Consider the following 13,189-nt stretch of genomic DNA (forward strand, 5'->3'; position numbering starts at 1 on the left):
AGCCACCATTCCTTCAACTCCCTCCACGTTGTTTATTTAATAATAAAAAACAAGATATGCACACACGTAAACCCCATCTCCCTCCACCACCCCTCCTGTATTCCCGGGAACTAGCTCAAAATGTAAAAAAAAATAAAATAAAATAAAAAATTCCCTTGTCCCACCTGGGGACCAAATCCCACCTCCACCCCGAAAACAGAAACAAAAGAATAGGGAGCCGCAGGGGCCCTCCCACCTCGAAACGGGACCTCACTGAACACTGTCCAAGAAGAGGCAGGGCCTGGGGCGCAGAGGAGGGCCCGGAGCCTGTATTTTGAGAAGGGATGCGGCCGGGCCTCCTCAGCCGGGAGCAAGGCAGCCCCTCAGGGTCCCAGCTGCCCCCTGCTCAGTCAGCGTGCGTGGAGGGCTCAGGGGTGATTGAGGTAGAGGGGCGGGGGGGAGGCCTGTCGGGCCTGGCCGGCTGCGGACGCCGTGGTGTTGCCCGGGGCAGGGGCCGGCTGCTTGCGCAGTGAGGGGGGCACCGTGGAGGTCTTGATGTGAATCACCCTGGTGTCCATGACCTCACACTCGATCTGCATCATCTCTTCATAGTCCCCGGAGGCCCCCCGACCTGACAGGGTCTCTGTGAGAGGGGAGAGACAAACGGGGGCAGGGGGTGTGAGAAAAGGCAAGAGGGGCAGGCAGGAGAGGAAAGGGCCAGGGAGAGGGGCAGACCCACAGTGGGAGTTCCGTCAGGGATGGAGTTGGGTACAGGGAAGAGAGGGATAGGAAGCGAAAACGCCATTGGAGAGCGTGAGGTCAGAGAGAGGGCATGAGGAGGAAAGAGCAGGGTAGAGCCTGCAGGTGCCCCCAGCCCCCAGGCCCCAGCATCTCCGAGGGGAGGGGCCCACACGCTCCTCTTGGCCCATCCTGTGTCCTCTCGCCCACTTGAAGCTTTCTCACCTGGGAGCCACGCCCCCTGCCCTCAGCCCCTCATGCTGGCTCTCCCTGTGGGAACGCCCCCTGCCCTGTCCTTGCTCTCAGGCCCCCTCCCCACAATTACCGTTGGGGGCCATGGCAGGCATCACCAGGGACATCTTAGGCCGGGAGGTCTTGTTGTGGCTGATGGCGGGCAGCAGCAGGTGGTCCTGAGACACAGGGGAGGAAAAGATGCCGCAGCCCCTCCCCCAGCACGGCCCTACTCAGGACAGGGTGTGCAGAGCCCGGGGTCGCAGGTGCGCACAGGGAGCAGGGACTCACCCTTCGGAAGGAGACAACATAAAAGGTGTCTTCCCGCCGGTCGATGGCATCCAGAAACTCCGGCTGCGAGCGGTCGGGGCGGCGGTAGAGCTGCAGCTGGCCCTCGGAGTTCCTAGCAGGCAGGGAGACGGCATTTGGGAGGAACTAAGGCCCGTGCCCTGTTCCCACTGGAGAGAGGGGGAAGAGGGCGAGAGAAAGGGAAACAGGAGACCCCCAGTGGGTGAGAGAGGCACAGGACGGCTCCGGGAAGCACAGCTCGAGAGCGGAACCTCATTTGATGAGCACTCACCTTTCTGGGGGGCCCAGGGGTTGGGTGGGGACTGTCCTAACTGGAGGCGATTTCTTCCGCGGCTGAGCCTTCTAGAAGGAGAAGTATCTAAGGATTTGGAGAGGGTGAGGGGAAACGGGAAAGAGACAGACGGCCCCTGGACGCTGACGCCACCTCATACCCGACCCTCCACTTCCCCAAACGACCCCTCAACGTTCAGCACTGAAACGCCTGCTAAACGGCTTCGGGTGGCCTGTCTGCCGCCGGCCCGCCCCTCCTACCTGTCTCTCCTGGGCCCTCTGAGGGGTCTTCCGCCGGCCTCTCTGGTGGCGCTGGACCCAGCCACTGAGCTCATCGGCAAGCCTGGGGAGGCGCAGGAGCCATCACGACCCCGGTGGGGCCGGGCCACCTGCCTCCCCGGGCCGTGCCCAGGAGGGAAAGGAGGAGGCGGGGAAGGGGCCCCGGGCCTGAAGCCCCCACCTGAGGGACTCGGTGCGGTTGAAGTGCCGGCAGTCGGAGGAGAGGAAGAGCTGGTCCAGGTCTCTCAGCAGGAGCTCCTTGGCGCCCCCCGGGAAGGCGGTCAGGTTCCTGGAGTGGGGCGTGGGGTGGGGGGGTGAGGGGAGGCAAGGAGAGAGAGAGCCCGGTGCTGCATCCCCAGAGGAAACAAGGATGGCAGGACAGCAGCCGTGCCTGCCCACAGAGCAGCTCCTGGGGAGACACTCGTGCCCCCTAAAGGACAGGGCCCCCTCCCCTCACCTGAAACTGGGCTGGCCTGCGGGGCTGGCCTGGGGCTCCTCGGGGCCTCGGGAGGACCCCTGGATGCGCTCGACCTCCTGCACCGGCTCTTGCTCTGAGAACTCCAGCAGGTGTCTCTGGGGCCGAGGCTGCTCCCTGGCCATCCGCGGAGCGGCGGGGGCTGAAGGAGGCTCATTGATGCTGGGGGCAAGGCAGGGCAGAGCGCGATGAAGGGTCTCAGCTTTAGTAAGAGGGAGAGAGCGAGGGCTCCGCACACAGACCGCGTGGCGTCCGGTCTGCTCCTAAACCCGAGTCTTCTGTAAGGTGGAACGAGAACGGCCCCCACCTCACAGGCCCCAGGGACACAGCAGAAAAACAGCGTCCACCTGAGAGCCTGGAGCTCAGGAGCGCTTCACGGTCACCGCTGTCACCGGCGTCATCACCACTGCCCACCCCAGGATGTGGCCCCCGAGAGCGATGATGGAGCAGGGAGGGACTGGCCAGCCACCCCACTGCTGCTGCCAACACCTGACGTCCTGTGTGTGTGTGGAGGAGAAAGGCGAGGCAGCCATGGGGCTGGGGAGCAAGGAGGGTCTCACCTGACAGGTCCAAAGTTGAAGGCAATGAAGAGAAGGAAGACCATGATGCACACCACCTTCCGGTTTCCGGAACCCAGCTTGAGCTCACTGTTCTAGGGTGCAGGGGAAGAGACAAGAGACAGGCAAAATCCCACACCCGTGGAGGCCACCTTCCTGGCGTCCCCAGGCCAGGTCCGCCCTACCTCGGCCAGCAGGGCCTCCAGCCGCCGCCGGAGGGCAGCGTTCTCCCGGCGCAGCTGCTGGTTGTCGGCCAGCACGGCCTGCAGCCGCGCCTCCAGCCCCTGCAGGTACTCCTTCTTCTTCCTCCGGGACTGGCAGGCCGATTCCCGGTTCTTGATCATCCGCTGCTGCCGCTTCAGCAGCTTCGCCTAGGCACGGGGGGGCGGGGAGTGGGGGGACATCAAAAAGAGAACGAGAGATGAGTCGGAAGGCGGGGCCACACCCCCAGATCCGGGGACGTCAGCACAGGGCCACTCTCCTGCCTCTCTGACCTCCACCTGCACAGCCATGGATGGATCTTTCCACTAAAACACCGAGGAGCCCTTCCCTGCGACCGTTCTTCAGAAATGGGGGAAGTCAGACTGCGGGAGGAGCTGCCTCCGTCCCGGGGGACCCCTCTCCTAGGTGGTCTTCCTTCTCAGTCCTCCTTTTCAGGGCCCCAAGCTTAACCTTGCTCTAATTAAAGAGGGTTCCTTCCCCCAACCACTGCCAGACCATGATTTCCTGAGACCACCCCCATTCCTTCCACCTGGACTGGAAAGTCACCCGCAGTCACTACTCAAACAGAAACGGGGGTGCACTCTGACCCCCAGATCACGTTCTGGGGCCACCCCTCACTTCTCCGCATGACAGACTCCCCCTCCCCCTCCCATCACAAGCCCTGCTCCTCCTGTCCCCAGTACTGACGTCTACTTCAGGCGGGCAGGAGTTCCCAGGCATAGGAGCCGGGACGATGCTCTTCCTCTCAGGCCGTGGAACAGGGGGGACTGGCCCTTCAGGCTGCACTCGGATAGCACCCTGGATGAGGACAACTGGGGACACTGGGGCAAGAGGGAGGCCAGAGAGCTGGGAGTCAGGTGGGGTCCTGGAGTGCACTGAACACCCAAGCACCCAAGGCTGGGAGCCCCAGTGCCTGTGAGCATGACAAGCTCAAGCCCGCCTGTGTGCTTCCCTCGAGTACCTGCAGGTGGCTGGACGAGGGGCTGCAGGAGGACAGCGGTACTGGGAGGCACAGCTCGGGGTGGCATCGGGACAGTGGTTAGCACCACAGGTTTAGGCTGCAGCGGTGGCTTCCGGGGGGGTGGGGCTCTGTCTATAGCAAGGGGAGAGGAAGGAATGTCAGGACCACAGGCTGCTCACCAGGGACCCGAGTGGGGCAGGAGGCCCCAATACCTGAAGAGCCTTCCGAGGATGGGCCCATGCTGATCTGGACAGCTCCAAATGAGGGCGCGGGCACATCCCAGAGCAGGCATCCCGGAGGTGACGGGGACTCCGTCTTCACCTCCAGTACCTCCTCTCCTAGGAAAGCCTGCATGGGCGTGGTGGAGGCGTGTCAGTCAGGAGGGGGTCGCGGAGGGGGAGAGGAAGGCGAGCACTCAGCACGGCACCTGCAGGGAGGAGGGGAGGCTGGCGCTCACCTGGTGCGGGGAGTCTGCTGAGAGCAGGGAGGCCTCAGAGTGCACCGAGGAAGATGGAGAGACAGGTTCTGTCTTGGTCTGGACATCTGTGGGGTGGCAGGACAAGACAAAAAGCGGGGCATCAGAGCCACATGAAGGGGAAGAGATACGTTAGGATGGGCAAATGAGTCCTTTCTCTCTGCACCTAAAAACGAGAGGATCCCAGCACGAGGCAGGCAGTCCAGAAGGAAGAGCCACAGAGCGGCGCACCTGCCGGCTCTCCTGCCTCTTCCTTTCTCCTTCAGCGGCTCCTCTGATTTCCCCATCACTGCTCGGTTTTCCTCAAGGTGCCCTTGCCCTTCTGTGTTCCCCTCGTTCTTCCTCCTGGACCTTATCCATTCACACAGAAGAGGCCCAGGCAGGGGGAGTCTCCAGCCTTCATACGGCCCAACCTCCTAACTGGCTGGATTTCCAGCTCTTCCTGGCCGGGTGCATCCCCTGCTGTCCACTGCGAAGTCTGCAACTCCGCCGACTGCTCAGCTGGGCCCCGGTCCTGACTCCCTTGCTGCTCGCTGGTCACTTCCATTCTCAAGTCCACCTTTCACCCCAAATCGATCAGCCTTCAATGACCTCACTGCTTCTCCCTTCACCTGAGTTCCCTTCAATGTCCGTCACACTCCTAGGCACCAATTCACAAAACTTCGGGCACCTCTGTCCTTCATTGCACCTGCTAAATCTACCTGTGTGACCTGCGGGTCACTCCATGAAAGCTAATGCTTGGCCTTGTGGGAGTGAAATCAGACCTACCCGAGGGTCAGATTCAGCCCAGAGGTCAACAGCCCACTACCACCTCTGCTCCACGCTACTCATGTTGGCACTTAATTATGTGATTGCTAATACTGCTATTCTAAAACCTCAATGCAACTTGTGTTTTGAAATAGATAATAGTCATAGTATGAAAATTCCACAGGAAGAAAGAACTCTCCAAAAGCAAGGACTATGCTCACTCCTATCAAGGTGATGGGTACAGGGGCTGCTGTTGTAGACACCAGAATCCCATGTAAGCACCAGATGTAGTCCCAGCTGCTCCATTTCTGATCCAGCTCCCTGCTAATGTCCCTGGGAAAGCATGATGATGGCCCAAGCACTTGGGCCCCTGTCACCCATGTGGGAGAGTCTGATGGAGTTCCAGGCTCCTGGCTTTGACTAGGCTAAGCCCTGGTCATTTCAAAACCATCTAGGGAGTGAACCAGTACATGGAAGATCATCTTCTTCCTTCTCCCTCTCCCTGGAGGTCTGCCTTTCAAATAAAATGTTTTTAAGAAATGATACTTAGGGGGCTGGCGCCGTGGCTCACTTAGTTAATCCTCCACCTGTGGCACCAGCATCCCATATGGGTGCCGGGTTCTAGTACCGGCTGCTCCTCTTCCAGTCCAGCTCTCTGCTGTGGCCCAGGAGTACAGTGGAGGATGGCCCAGGTGCTTGGGTGCCTGCACCTGCATGGGAGACCAGGAAGAAGCACCTGGCTCCTGACTTCGGATTGGCGTAGCTCTGGCCATAGTGGCCGTTTGGGGGGTGAACCAATGGAAGGAAGACCTTTCTCTCTGTCTCTCTCTCACTGTCTAACTCTATCTGTCAAATAAATAAAAATAAAAAATAAAAAAAAAAGAAATGATACTTAACAATGTGCTGGATATGACCTCCAAATCCACACTCCACCCTTCCCTGCTCTGTTCCTAGCAAAGCCCAGGGAGAAAACCTGAAGGGAGCACATCAGTTGCCTCCCCAGCCCTCCAGCCGCTGGCCCAAGTCCACCAGCGACAGCATGTGCCAGGAGACCTGAAAGGCCCCTGAGACCAACAGCCAACAGGTGCAACAATGCCCCAGCAGCTCCTGCCTTCGCAGGTGCTCTCCTGCGAACAGAACCATTACCCGCCGGCAGCTGCCCGCGTCAGAAACCCAGGAGGCCAGTCAACTCATCCATTCTACATCAGCCTTCCCCAAACCTGCTTCTTCTTGGCATCAGCATCTTAATGAACAGCATTAGCCTCTTCCTTGGTCCTCCCGCTTCTCTGCAGTCCAAATTCTCAACTCTGCGTGACCAGGGTCATCTTCCTAATCATGTTGCTCCCTTGCTTAATTCTTCCAAGACTCTCGATTGCCCACAGAATCAAAGCTGAAGCCCCTCTGCAAGGCCCTGTGGCCTCCGCAGCTCCTTGCCATTCCCATACCCTCCTCACATGCAGAAATGCAGGATCCTCACACACACACACACACACACACATACACACACATGCATGCACACCAGCCGACTCCTTCACGCTCCACTGGCTAGCTTCTATGTGTCCTTCAGAGACTCGCCTCAGGAAACCCTTCCTCCCGGAGCACGGCCCAGATCCGCCCCAGTCTGGGTGAGGGGCCCCCTCTTAGGAGCTTTTGTGACCACTCCCCTAGCATTATCCGACTGGTACTTGTGCTTCTGCTACCCCGCAGGACTCTGAAGTCAGAATGGTGGTCACATCTTGTTCACCTTTATGTTCCCAGCACCCTGTCCAGGACCGGGCATGGGAATAGGTGCTCAATAATATTATCCAAAAAATACGTAATGGCAAATAAAGCTGAGAAAAAAAATTTTTAATTTAATTTATTTATTTCAAGGACACAGAGAAAAAAGGATACAGATCTTCCATCTGCTGGTTCACTCCCCAAATGCTCACAACGGCTTGGGATGGGTCAGGTCAATGTCAGGAGCCAGGAAGTCCGTCCAGGTCTCCCTTGTGGGTGGCAGAGACTCAAGAACAGGGGCCACCTTCTGCTGCCTCCCAGATACACCAGTAAGAAGCTGGATAGGAAGCTGAGGCGGGACTGGATTCCAAGCAGCTGGGTATGAGATGTGGGTGTCCCAAGCATTGGTTTAACCTGCCGTAGCACAATGCCCACCCCAAGTTGAAAACATTTTAAAAGTAGCACAAATAATGCTAACTGCACGACCTAGGAATTAGGTATATGGTATTCCAATGTTTCTGAATGGTCAAAAAAAATTTAAAACCCTGACGGGTGGAAGTACACAAATAAATATGCCCTAAACTGTCCACAAGTTTTTTTTTTTTAATGTAAATTAGGGGGCAAGTGTTCAGTGCTGGGATACCAGCATCCGGTATCAGAGCGCCGGGGTTCAAGTCCTGGCACTGCTTCCAATCCACCTTCCTGATAATGAGCACTGTGGGAAGCAGCAGGTAATGGCTCAAGTATTTAAGTCTCTGCCACCTACCAGGGAGACCCAGACTGAGGTCTAGGGTCCAGGTTCAGCATTGGGTGGTGTGGACATTTTGAACAGTGAACCAGCGGATGGAGGATCTCTTTCTTTCTCTGTCTCTGTCTCTGCCTTTCAAACACAGTGAAAATAAATAAGATTTTCACAAATGCAAACAGTAAGCCAAGAGACACAACAAGATTCTAGGAACAAGAAAGAGAAAGAAAACTCATCTCCCTCTGTTCAATGCTGCCTTTGCTGTGGGCTCCTCCAAGTCTCCCTCTCCTTTCTAAATTCTCTCCTTCCTCTAGATTCTCTGTCCCTTCCTCTTTCACCCTGGCAAAGCCTGGGACTTGGTGTTACCTGAGGGGTCATCAGAAGTGGAGCCCACATTGATCTGGACGATCTCAAATGGGGGTGCTGGATCATCTCCCAGGAGGCACAGCGGGGGCGCCAAGGACTCTGTCTTCACGTGCAGCACCTCCCCTACTCCCGGGCCCTGGGTGACAGTTGGGGTGGAGCAGGGTGAGAGAAAGACAGAACAAAAACAAGGTAGGTGTGGAGAGTACGAGCAAGAAAAAGAGCATTATGGAGCTCACAAACCACTATTTGACATTCTGGCCTGAATGGTACTGGCTCCTCCTAAGTGTCTCTGGCCCCTATTCCTTCTCTCTTCCTGGGAGTGCTGAAGAAGTCTCACGAGTTCCAAGACTGGACACCTGGGCCAGAACAGCTCCAGGATTCTCAGCAGTGTCCAGCGCTCTTCTCCCCAGCCCCGCGTTGCTGTCTATTAAAGACATCCTTTCCACCTGTCCACAACCAGAGCGGGGTGTGGAAAAGGATAGGCAGAAAACCGCAAAGGCAAAGCCCACCTATCGCTTCCTTTGCACCTGTGCAGGAAGGGAGGGGGGTGGGTGGGGGAACAGGGGCTCTGCCAGCGACTAGGGGGCAGGACAGGCTCTCACCTGGCCCGAGGGCTCCGTGGAGAAGTGTGATGACTCCGAGCTGAGAGAGGAGGAAGAACAGGGGGAGGACGGCTCAGACTTCACCTGAAGATCTGGAGGGAAGGGGTTAAAACGTGTAACCAGCAAGTGGTCACCAAGAAGAGACGTGTGGGGCGCGGTGGGGGCTCCACCAGGACGTCCCAGCGGGACTAAAGGGAGAGAAGTGCACGTGCATTTATGCAGAGCAGGCACAGGAAGTAGGGGACGCGGGGGACTGCGTGGTTTCAGGGGAACGGTGGGAAGATGACGGTTTCTCAAAAGACAGCTCACCCGGGAAGATAGGCAGAGGGTCCCAGGGGGGCTCAGGGGGGCTGGCATCCATCCCCACATCCAGAGAGCTGCTGTCAAACTGCATACGGGAGCAGAGCAGAACAGGAATGTAAGACAGTGGCCGGGCTTCTGGGACCTCTCCCACCCAGGGTTACAGAAAGTCCGGGGCAGCAATACCGGGACATCCTGTTCCGGGCAAGGAAAAAGCTGCGCCGGCTCGTCGGCCACTTCATCCAGGCCGGCGTACAAGGTGCTGTCTGCAAAGGAGCGCGCTGTCACGGGGGTCGCCCGGCGGCCCAGCCTACGCGCCGCACACACTCCGCGCCCCATCCCTCATTGGCTCTGCTCGGCCAGACCCACTGCCCGCCCACTTGAAAAGTGATACAACCAAAGAACGTCAGCCCCTCCTTCCTCGACCCCGGAACCACTCGCCATTGCCCACGCTCCCCGACTCCCGCACCCCTGGGCGCTCAGCGAGCCCCCTGCTCCGCCCTCCTCCGATGGTGGACTCCGTGTTAGCCCTGCCTCCCTCTTTGGGCCTCCGCTTCCTTCCCGCTGTGTGTCCCAGGTACACAGTTTGCCATAGCTCTCTCCCCTCCCCGTGGCCTCACTCCGCAGACCCCAATCCTCCGGGCTCAGCAGGTTGTCGGTGAAGAAACGCGTCGGGTCCGCAATCTCGCTGAGGAGCATCAGCTCCGCCATCTTCCCCCCACCCCCCAACCATGAGACGGTTCCCAAGGCCCGCCTCTCCCCGCCGTCCGCCAATCAACTGGGTCTTAAAGAAAAGGAGGCGTCCCGGAAGCTCAACGGACCAATAAGAGGCCTGCGTGCTGAGCACATGAGTCAATAGAAGCGATGACTGTACAGGCAGAGCCAATGGGAGCAGGGCAACGGGAACAGGCGCTGCGGCGTACCGGGCTGTAGAGTGAGCGCATGCGCCAAACAGCCCCCCCACACACACACACAACGAGCCTGGGAGATGTAGTTCCCGGGATTTCAAAAACCACCACCTTCCCCCCGCCGGTCGTAAATTTAGAAGTTTATTCGTCTTCCAGACGTCTTCGGAAAAGAATAAGCCCCCGCCCCGCCCCCCAAAAGCGGCCCCCGAGATCAGCGCCACCTCCTCCAGGAGGGCAAAGCTGGGGGAGAGGGGCTGAAATCTCCCCTCCGCTCCGCCCACCACCACATCCTACAGCAAACACAACTCAACAGGCTCCTGTCTCTTAACTTTTAATCAGCCAAACATCTTGCGCAGACCCTGAGCCAGCCCTGCCTTCTGTTTCTTCTCCCGATTGACCACCTTCTCCAACTCCTCGTGGGCCGCCCGGTTTTTAGGATCTACGGCCAGCACCTTCTTGAGGTCAGCAGATGCTTTTTCCAGGTTCCCGAGGGCAGCCTGGGCAACCCCCCTTCGGTATAAAGCCTTCAAGTGGCCAGGCTCCCGCTCCAGGGCCCTGTTACAGCTCTGGACCGCCAGCTGGGGCTGCCCTAGCAGCAGCTGACACGCGGCCAGATTGGCGTGAAGAGCAGTTCGTTCTGGGGGGCCCGGAGGGGGGAGAGTCAGCAGCAGCCGAAGGGCCCGTCCGTAGCATCTGGCAGCCCCTTCAGGGTTTCCGGCTCGAAACAGTTCTGTGCCCCTTGCCCGTTCTTCCCTAGCCAAGGCCTCCTTCTCGCTGACCTGCAGCTGCCAGGAGTCCCGGCCCGGAGTGAAGGAGGCCAGCGTGAGTCCAGCAGGAGGCCCAGAGTGCCCAGGGAGCCGAAGCTCTGCTTCCTCGCCTTGACACATGGACTCCAAGCATTTCTCCACAAGCTCCCCCCAGGCTTCCTCCCTCCACGGCCCCATGCCGATAGTGAGCTCCGTCCAGCCCTCCGGAGGCCCTGACCCTAAAGGAAACCCGCAAGCCAGCACCCGGCAGCGGGAGCCCAGCTTGGGTTTGTCCAGGCCGCGGCCGCGGGTTATGATCTTCTTGACAAAGCTCCCATCGGGACAGCGCCAGAGGTCGGGAGCGCGCAGGGGCTCTGGCGCCTCGCTGGGTGATCCCGGAGACGCATCAGAGCCTCCTTCAGGCCCGGCGAGCTGTGTTGGGGTCCCGCGAGGATGCTCCACACGCCGGCTGGCTGGATCTGGACTCAGTCCCAGCTGAAGGCTTTGAGTAGGAGGCTCTGGGGGCTGCAGCCTAATCTGAGTAGCCGAAGCAAGGTTCCCCCGGGAGTCCTGTTCCCACGGTCGCTGCGGTGGAGAAGCATCCTTCTCTCCCACTGGACTGACCGGCGGCGTCTCCATTTGGCTGCCTGGGCCCTCCGACCCGGGCTGACCTGCTGGAGTCGAACGGGATGCTCCAGGCTCAAGTCAGCACCTGAAAAGAAAACCAAAACAGTACTGACTGCGCGACCCGTACCCGTGATGCTTTTCCGGCTCCTCCCATCCTGCGACCGAGACCCTGGTCCTGAAAGTTCTCGATCGTTTCTGTTTGTTTTTGCTCCAAAATTCGGTCCTACTCGAGACCCCGTTTTCCCCAGACCTGGCTTAGAACTATAAATTCCACAATTCCTTGCGGCTCGGGGAGCCGCCCCCACTACGGACACCCGACTAGGTCAAAAAGCGCGTAGGCGGTTAGCGCGTGTAGCAAGGCGGCAAGAACGGGGCCATTTGAATCACCTCTCCTTCCGAAGCGCCCCTTCTTCCGAAGCTAAGTGCTGTGCTCCGAGTCTTGCCCAGGCGGACACGACTGCGGGGCAGAGGTGGGCACGGAGGCAGGTGGAGAGAGACTAACAAACCCTGCAGCCTGCGAGACCACGAAGGAGTCAAACTCCTGACAGCCAGTCGGGAGGAGGGAGGAGCTGCCTAGCACGCCTATTGGTCGTGACGTCATTTCCTCCGCAACCGCGAAGCACCAGACCTTAGCAACCGAGCTAGGCCGAAGCAACAGAACTCGACAGAATCAAACCGAGTGAACCAGGCGAAGCCCCGGAATGCGAAATCGGGGTGGACAAGGATGAAGTGGAAAGCACGGGGTGGTGGTGGATGGCAGTGGCTGCGGACATTTTGGCGCTCTCGGGCGCTCCTGTGGTATCACTCCTCTGTTCTGAGATCCCGGCGAGCTTTGCCCATTCAATCCGGGCTGCTCCGGGACGAGTCCGCAGGCTTCTTCCTCTCCAGCCTGCTCGGTTCGCTCGCGGCGACCCCCGAGGCTTCTCCCTACGCTTCCGCTCAGATCCATCACTGCCGATCCAGCCCCTCCATCGTCTAGCAGTCTCAGCGCTATCGAAACTTGAAAGTGCACGCGCATCCGCCGAGGAACCTGCTAAACTGTAGGTTCTGATTTAGGAAGTCTGAGCGGAGTCCGTGATTCTGCATTTCAACAAGCAGCCGGAAGACGCCGAAGGTGCTGGGTCCGGGAACCAGGCTTTGAATAGAAGATGCTAGAAACTGCTCATCCTGGTCTCCTTGCTTTGTGCCCCAGCAGTTCGTCCTAATTTTCGCGAGCATAACTGGCATAACCCGTTCCACTGAGTGTAGCCGTGAAACACTGGGCCTCCTTGTCCTCCTAATAGAAGGTGCAGGTCCTTTTGTGAATCAGACTTGCTTGCCCAGCTACCTGCAAAGGCAGGGCCACCTGCTCTTCAGGGAAGCCAAATCGTATTCTTAGCTCCTCACTTTCATTTCCTCCTCAGCTTGTTTAACACCGGCCACAGCGCAGCGGAGTACAAGGACTGTGCTGGGACAGCCAGGAGGGGGAGCAGGTTCATCATCAGCCTGAGACTTGTGTCAAACAGTTCTCTCAGACAGGGCGTTGGTGCAGGCGTCAAGACACTGGGAGGACCGCATCCCGTGGCAGACTGAACTATAATGGAAAGGCAGGACCCAGCCTCTGTCTCCCTTAGCCTGGGTGTCCTTGCCTGTCCTTTAGCAAAAGGATTCGAACTGAGAGAGTTGTATAGCTGGCCTTACAAGTTTCTAATCACTGGAGTCATTTGTTTCTCCAATAGATAAACCTTGATGGCCAGTATTGTCTGGAGGGGTTTGTTTAGGGGAATTCTGGGTCCAGGCAGGGAAATCCCAGGTTTGGAGCAGAAAATGACTACTCCCCACCCCCACCCCCACCCCCAGACCAAAGGAAATCCACCTGGCCATCACACGTTCCCTAAAGGACACGGCATTGCTGACAAAACAAACGAAGGTCACAAGCATCATTGACCAACCA

General features: G+C 58.5%; 2 protein-coding genes across 4 annotated transcripts; both read right to left on the reverse strand.

The window, feature by feature from the left end:
* Positions 1 to 17: 17 nt before the first annotated feature.
* ATF6B (activating transcription factor 6 beta) lies at positions 18 to 9,737 on the reverse strand. Of its 3 annotated transcripts, none has more exons than XM_062185903.1 (18): positions 9,605 to 9,737; positions 9,162 to 9,241; positions 8,985 to 9,063; positions 8,676 to 8,767; positions 8,074 to 8,209; positions 4,479 to 4,564; positions 4,234 to 4,369; positions 4,022 to 4,153; positions 3,748 to 3,881; positions 3,024 to 3,209; positions 2,842 to 2,933; positions 2,264 to 2,443; positions 1,988 to 2,095; positions 1,789 to 1,870; positions 1,529 to 1,599; positions 1,240 to 1,351; positions 1,043 to 1,127; positions 18 to 622 (listed from the first exon to the last, which is right to left on the reverse strand). In XM_062185903.1, the coding sequence occupies exons 1-18, from the start codon at positions 9,684 to 9,686 to the stop codon at positions 408 to 410; spliced, it is 2,088 nt and encodes a 695-aa protein (XP_062041887.1). In that variant the 5' UTR covers positions 9,687 to 9,737; the 3' UTR covers positions 18 to 407. The 3 variants fall into 3 exon arrangements, with proteins under 3 accessions (XP_062041887.1, XP_062041886.1, XP_062041885.1); XM_062185902.1 differs by having other exon boundaries at positions 1,529 to 1,596; positions 9,596 to 9,737; XM_062185901.1 differs by having other exon boundaries at positions 9,596 to 9,737.
* Positions 9,738 to 10,078: 341 nt separating this feature from the next.
* FKBPL (FKBP prolyl isomerase like) lies at positions 10,079 to 12,677 on the reverse strand. Its single transcript, XM_062185904.1, has 2 exons — positions 11,644 to 12,677; positions 10,079 to 11,341 (listed from the first exon to the last, which is right to left on the reverse strand). Exon 2 carries the CDS (start codon positions 11,266 to 11,268, stop codon positions 10,219 to 10,221), a length of 1,050 nt encoding a protein of 349 aa, XP_062041888.1. The 5' UTR covers positions 11,269 to 11,341; positions 11,644 to 12,677; the 3' UTR covers positions 10,079 to 10,218.
* Positions 12,678 to 13,189: the final 512 nt, after the last annotated feature.

This window comes from Lepus europaeus, chromosome 3, assembly GCF_033115175.1.
Source record: "Lepus europaeus isolate LE1 chromosome 3, mLepTim1.pri, whole genome shotgun sequence".
Lineage (NCBI taxonomy): Eukaryota > Metazoa > Chordata > Mammalia > Lagomorpha > Leporidae > Lepus > Lepus europaeus.

Coding starts and splice junctions, on each gene's coding strand:
- ATF6B (XM_062185901.1), bottom strand. CDS start 9,686: ATGGCGGAGCTGATGCTCCTCAGCGAGATTGCGGACCCGACGCGTTTC. Junction 9,242..9,595: donor GGAGGATTGGGGTCTGCGGA/GTGAGGCCACGG, acceptor GCTCCTTTGCAG/ACAGCACCTTGTACGCCGGC. Junction 1,871..1,987: donor AACCGCACCGAGTCCCTCAG/GTGGGGGCTTCA, acceptor GCGCCTCCCCAG/GCTTGCCGATGAGCTCAGTG.
- FKBPL (XM_062185904.1), bottom strand. CDS start 11,268: ATGGAGACGCCGCCGGTCAGTCCAGTGGGAGAGAAGGATGCTTCTCCA.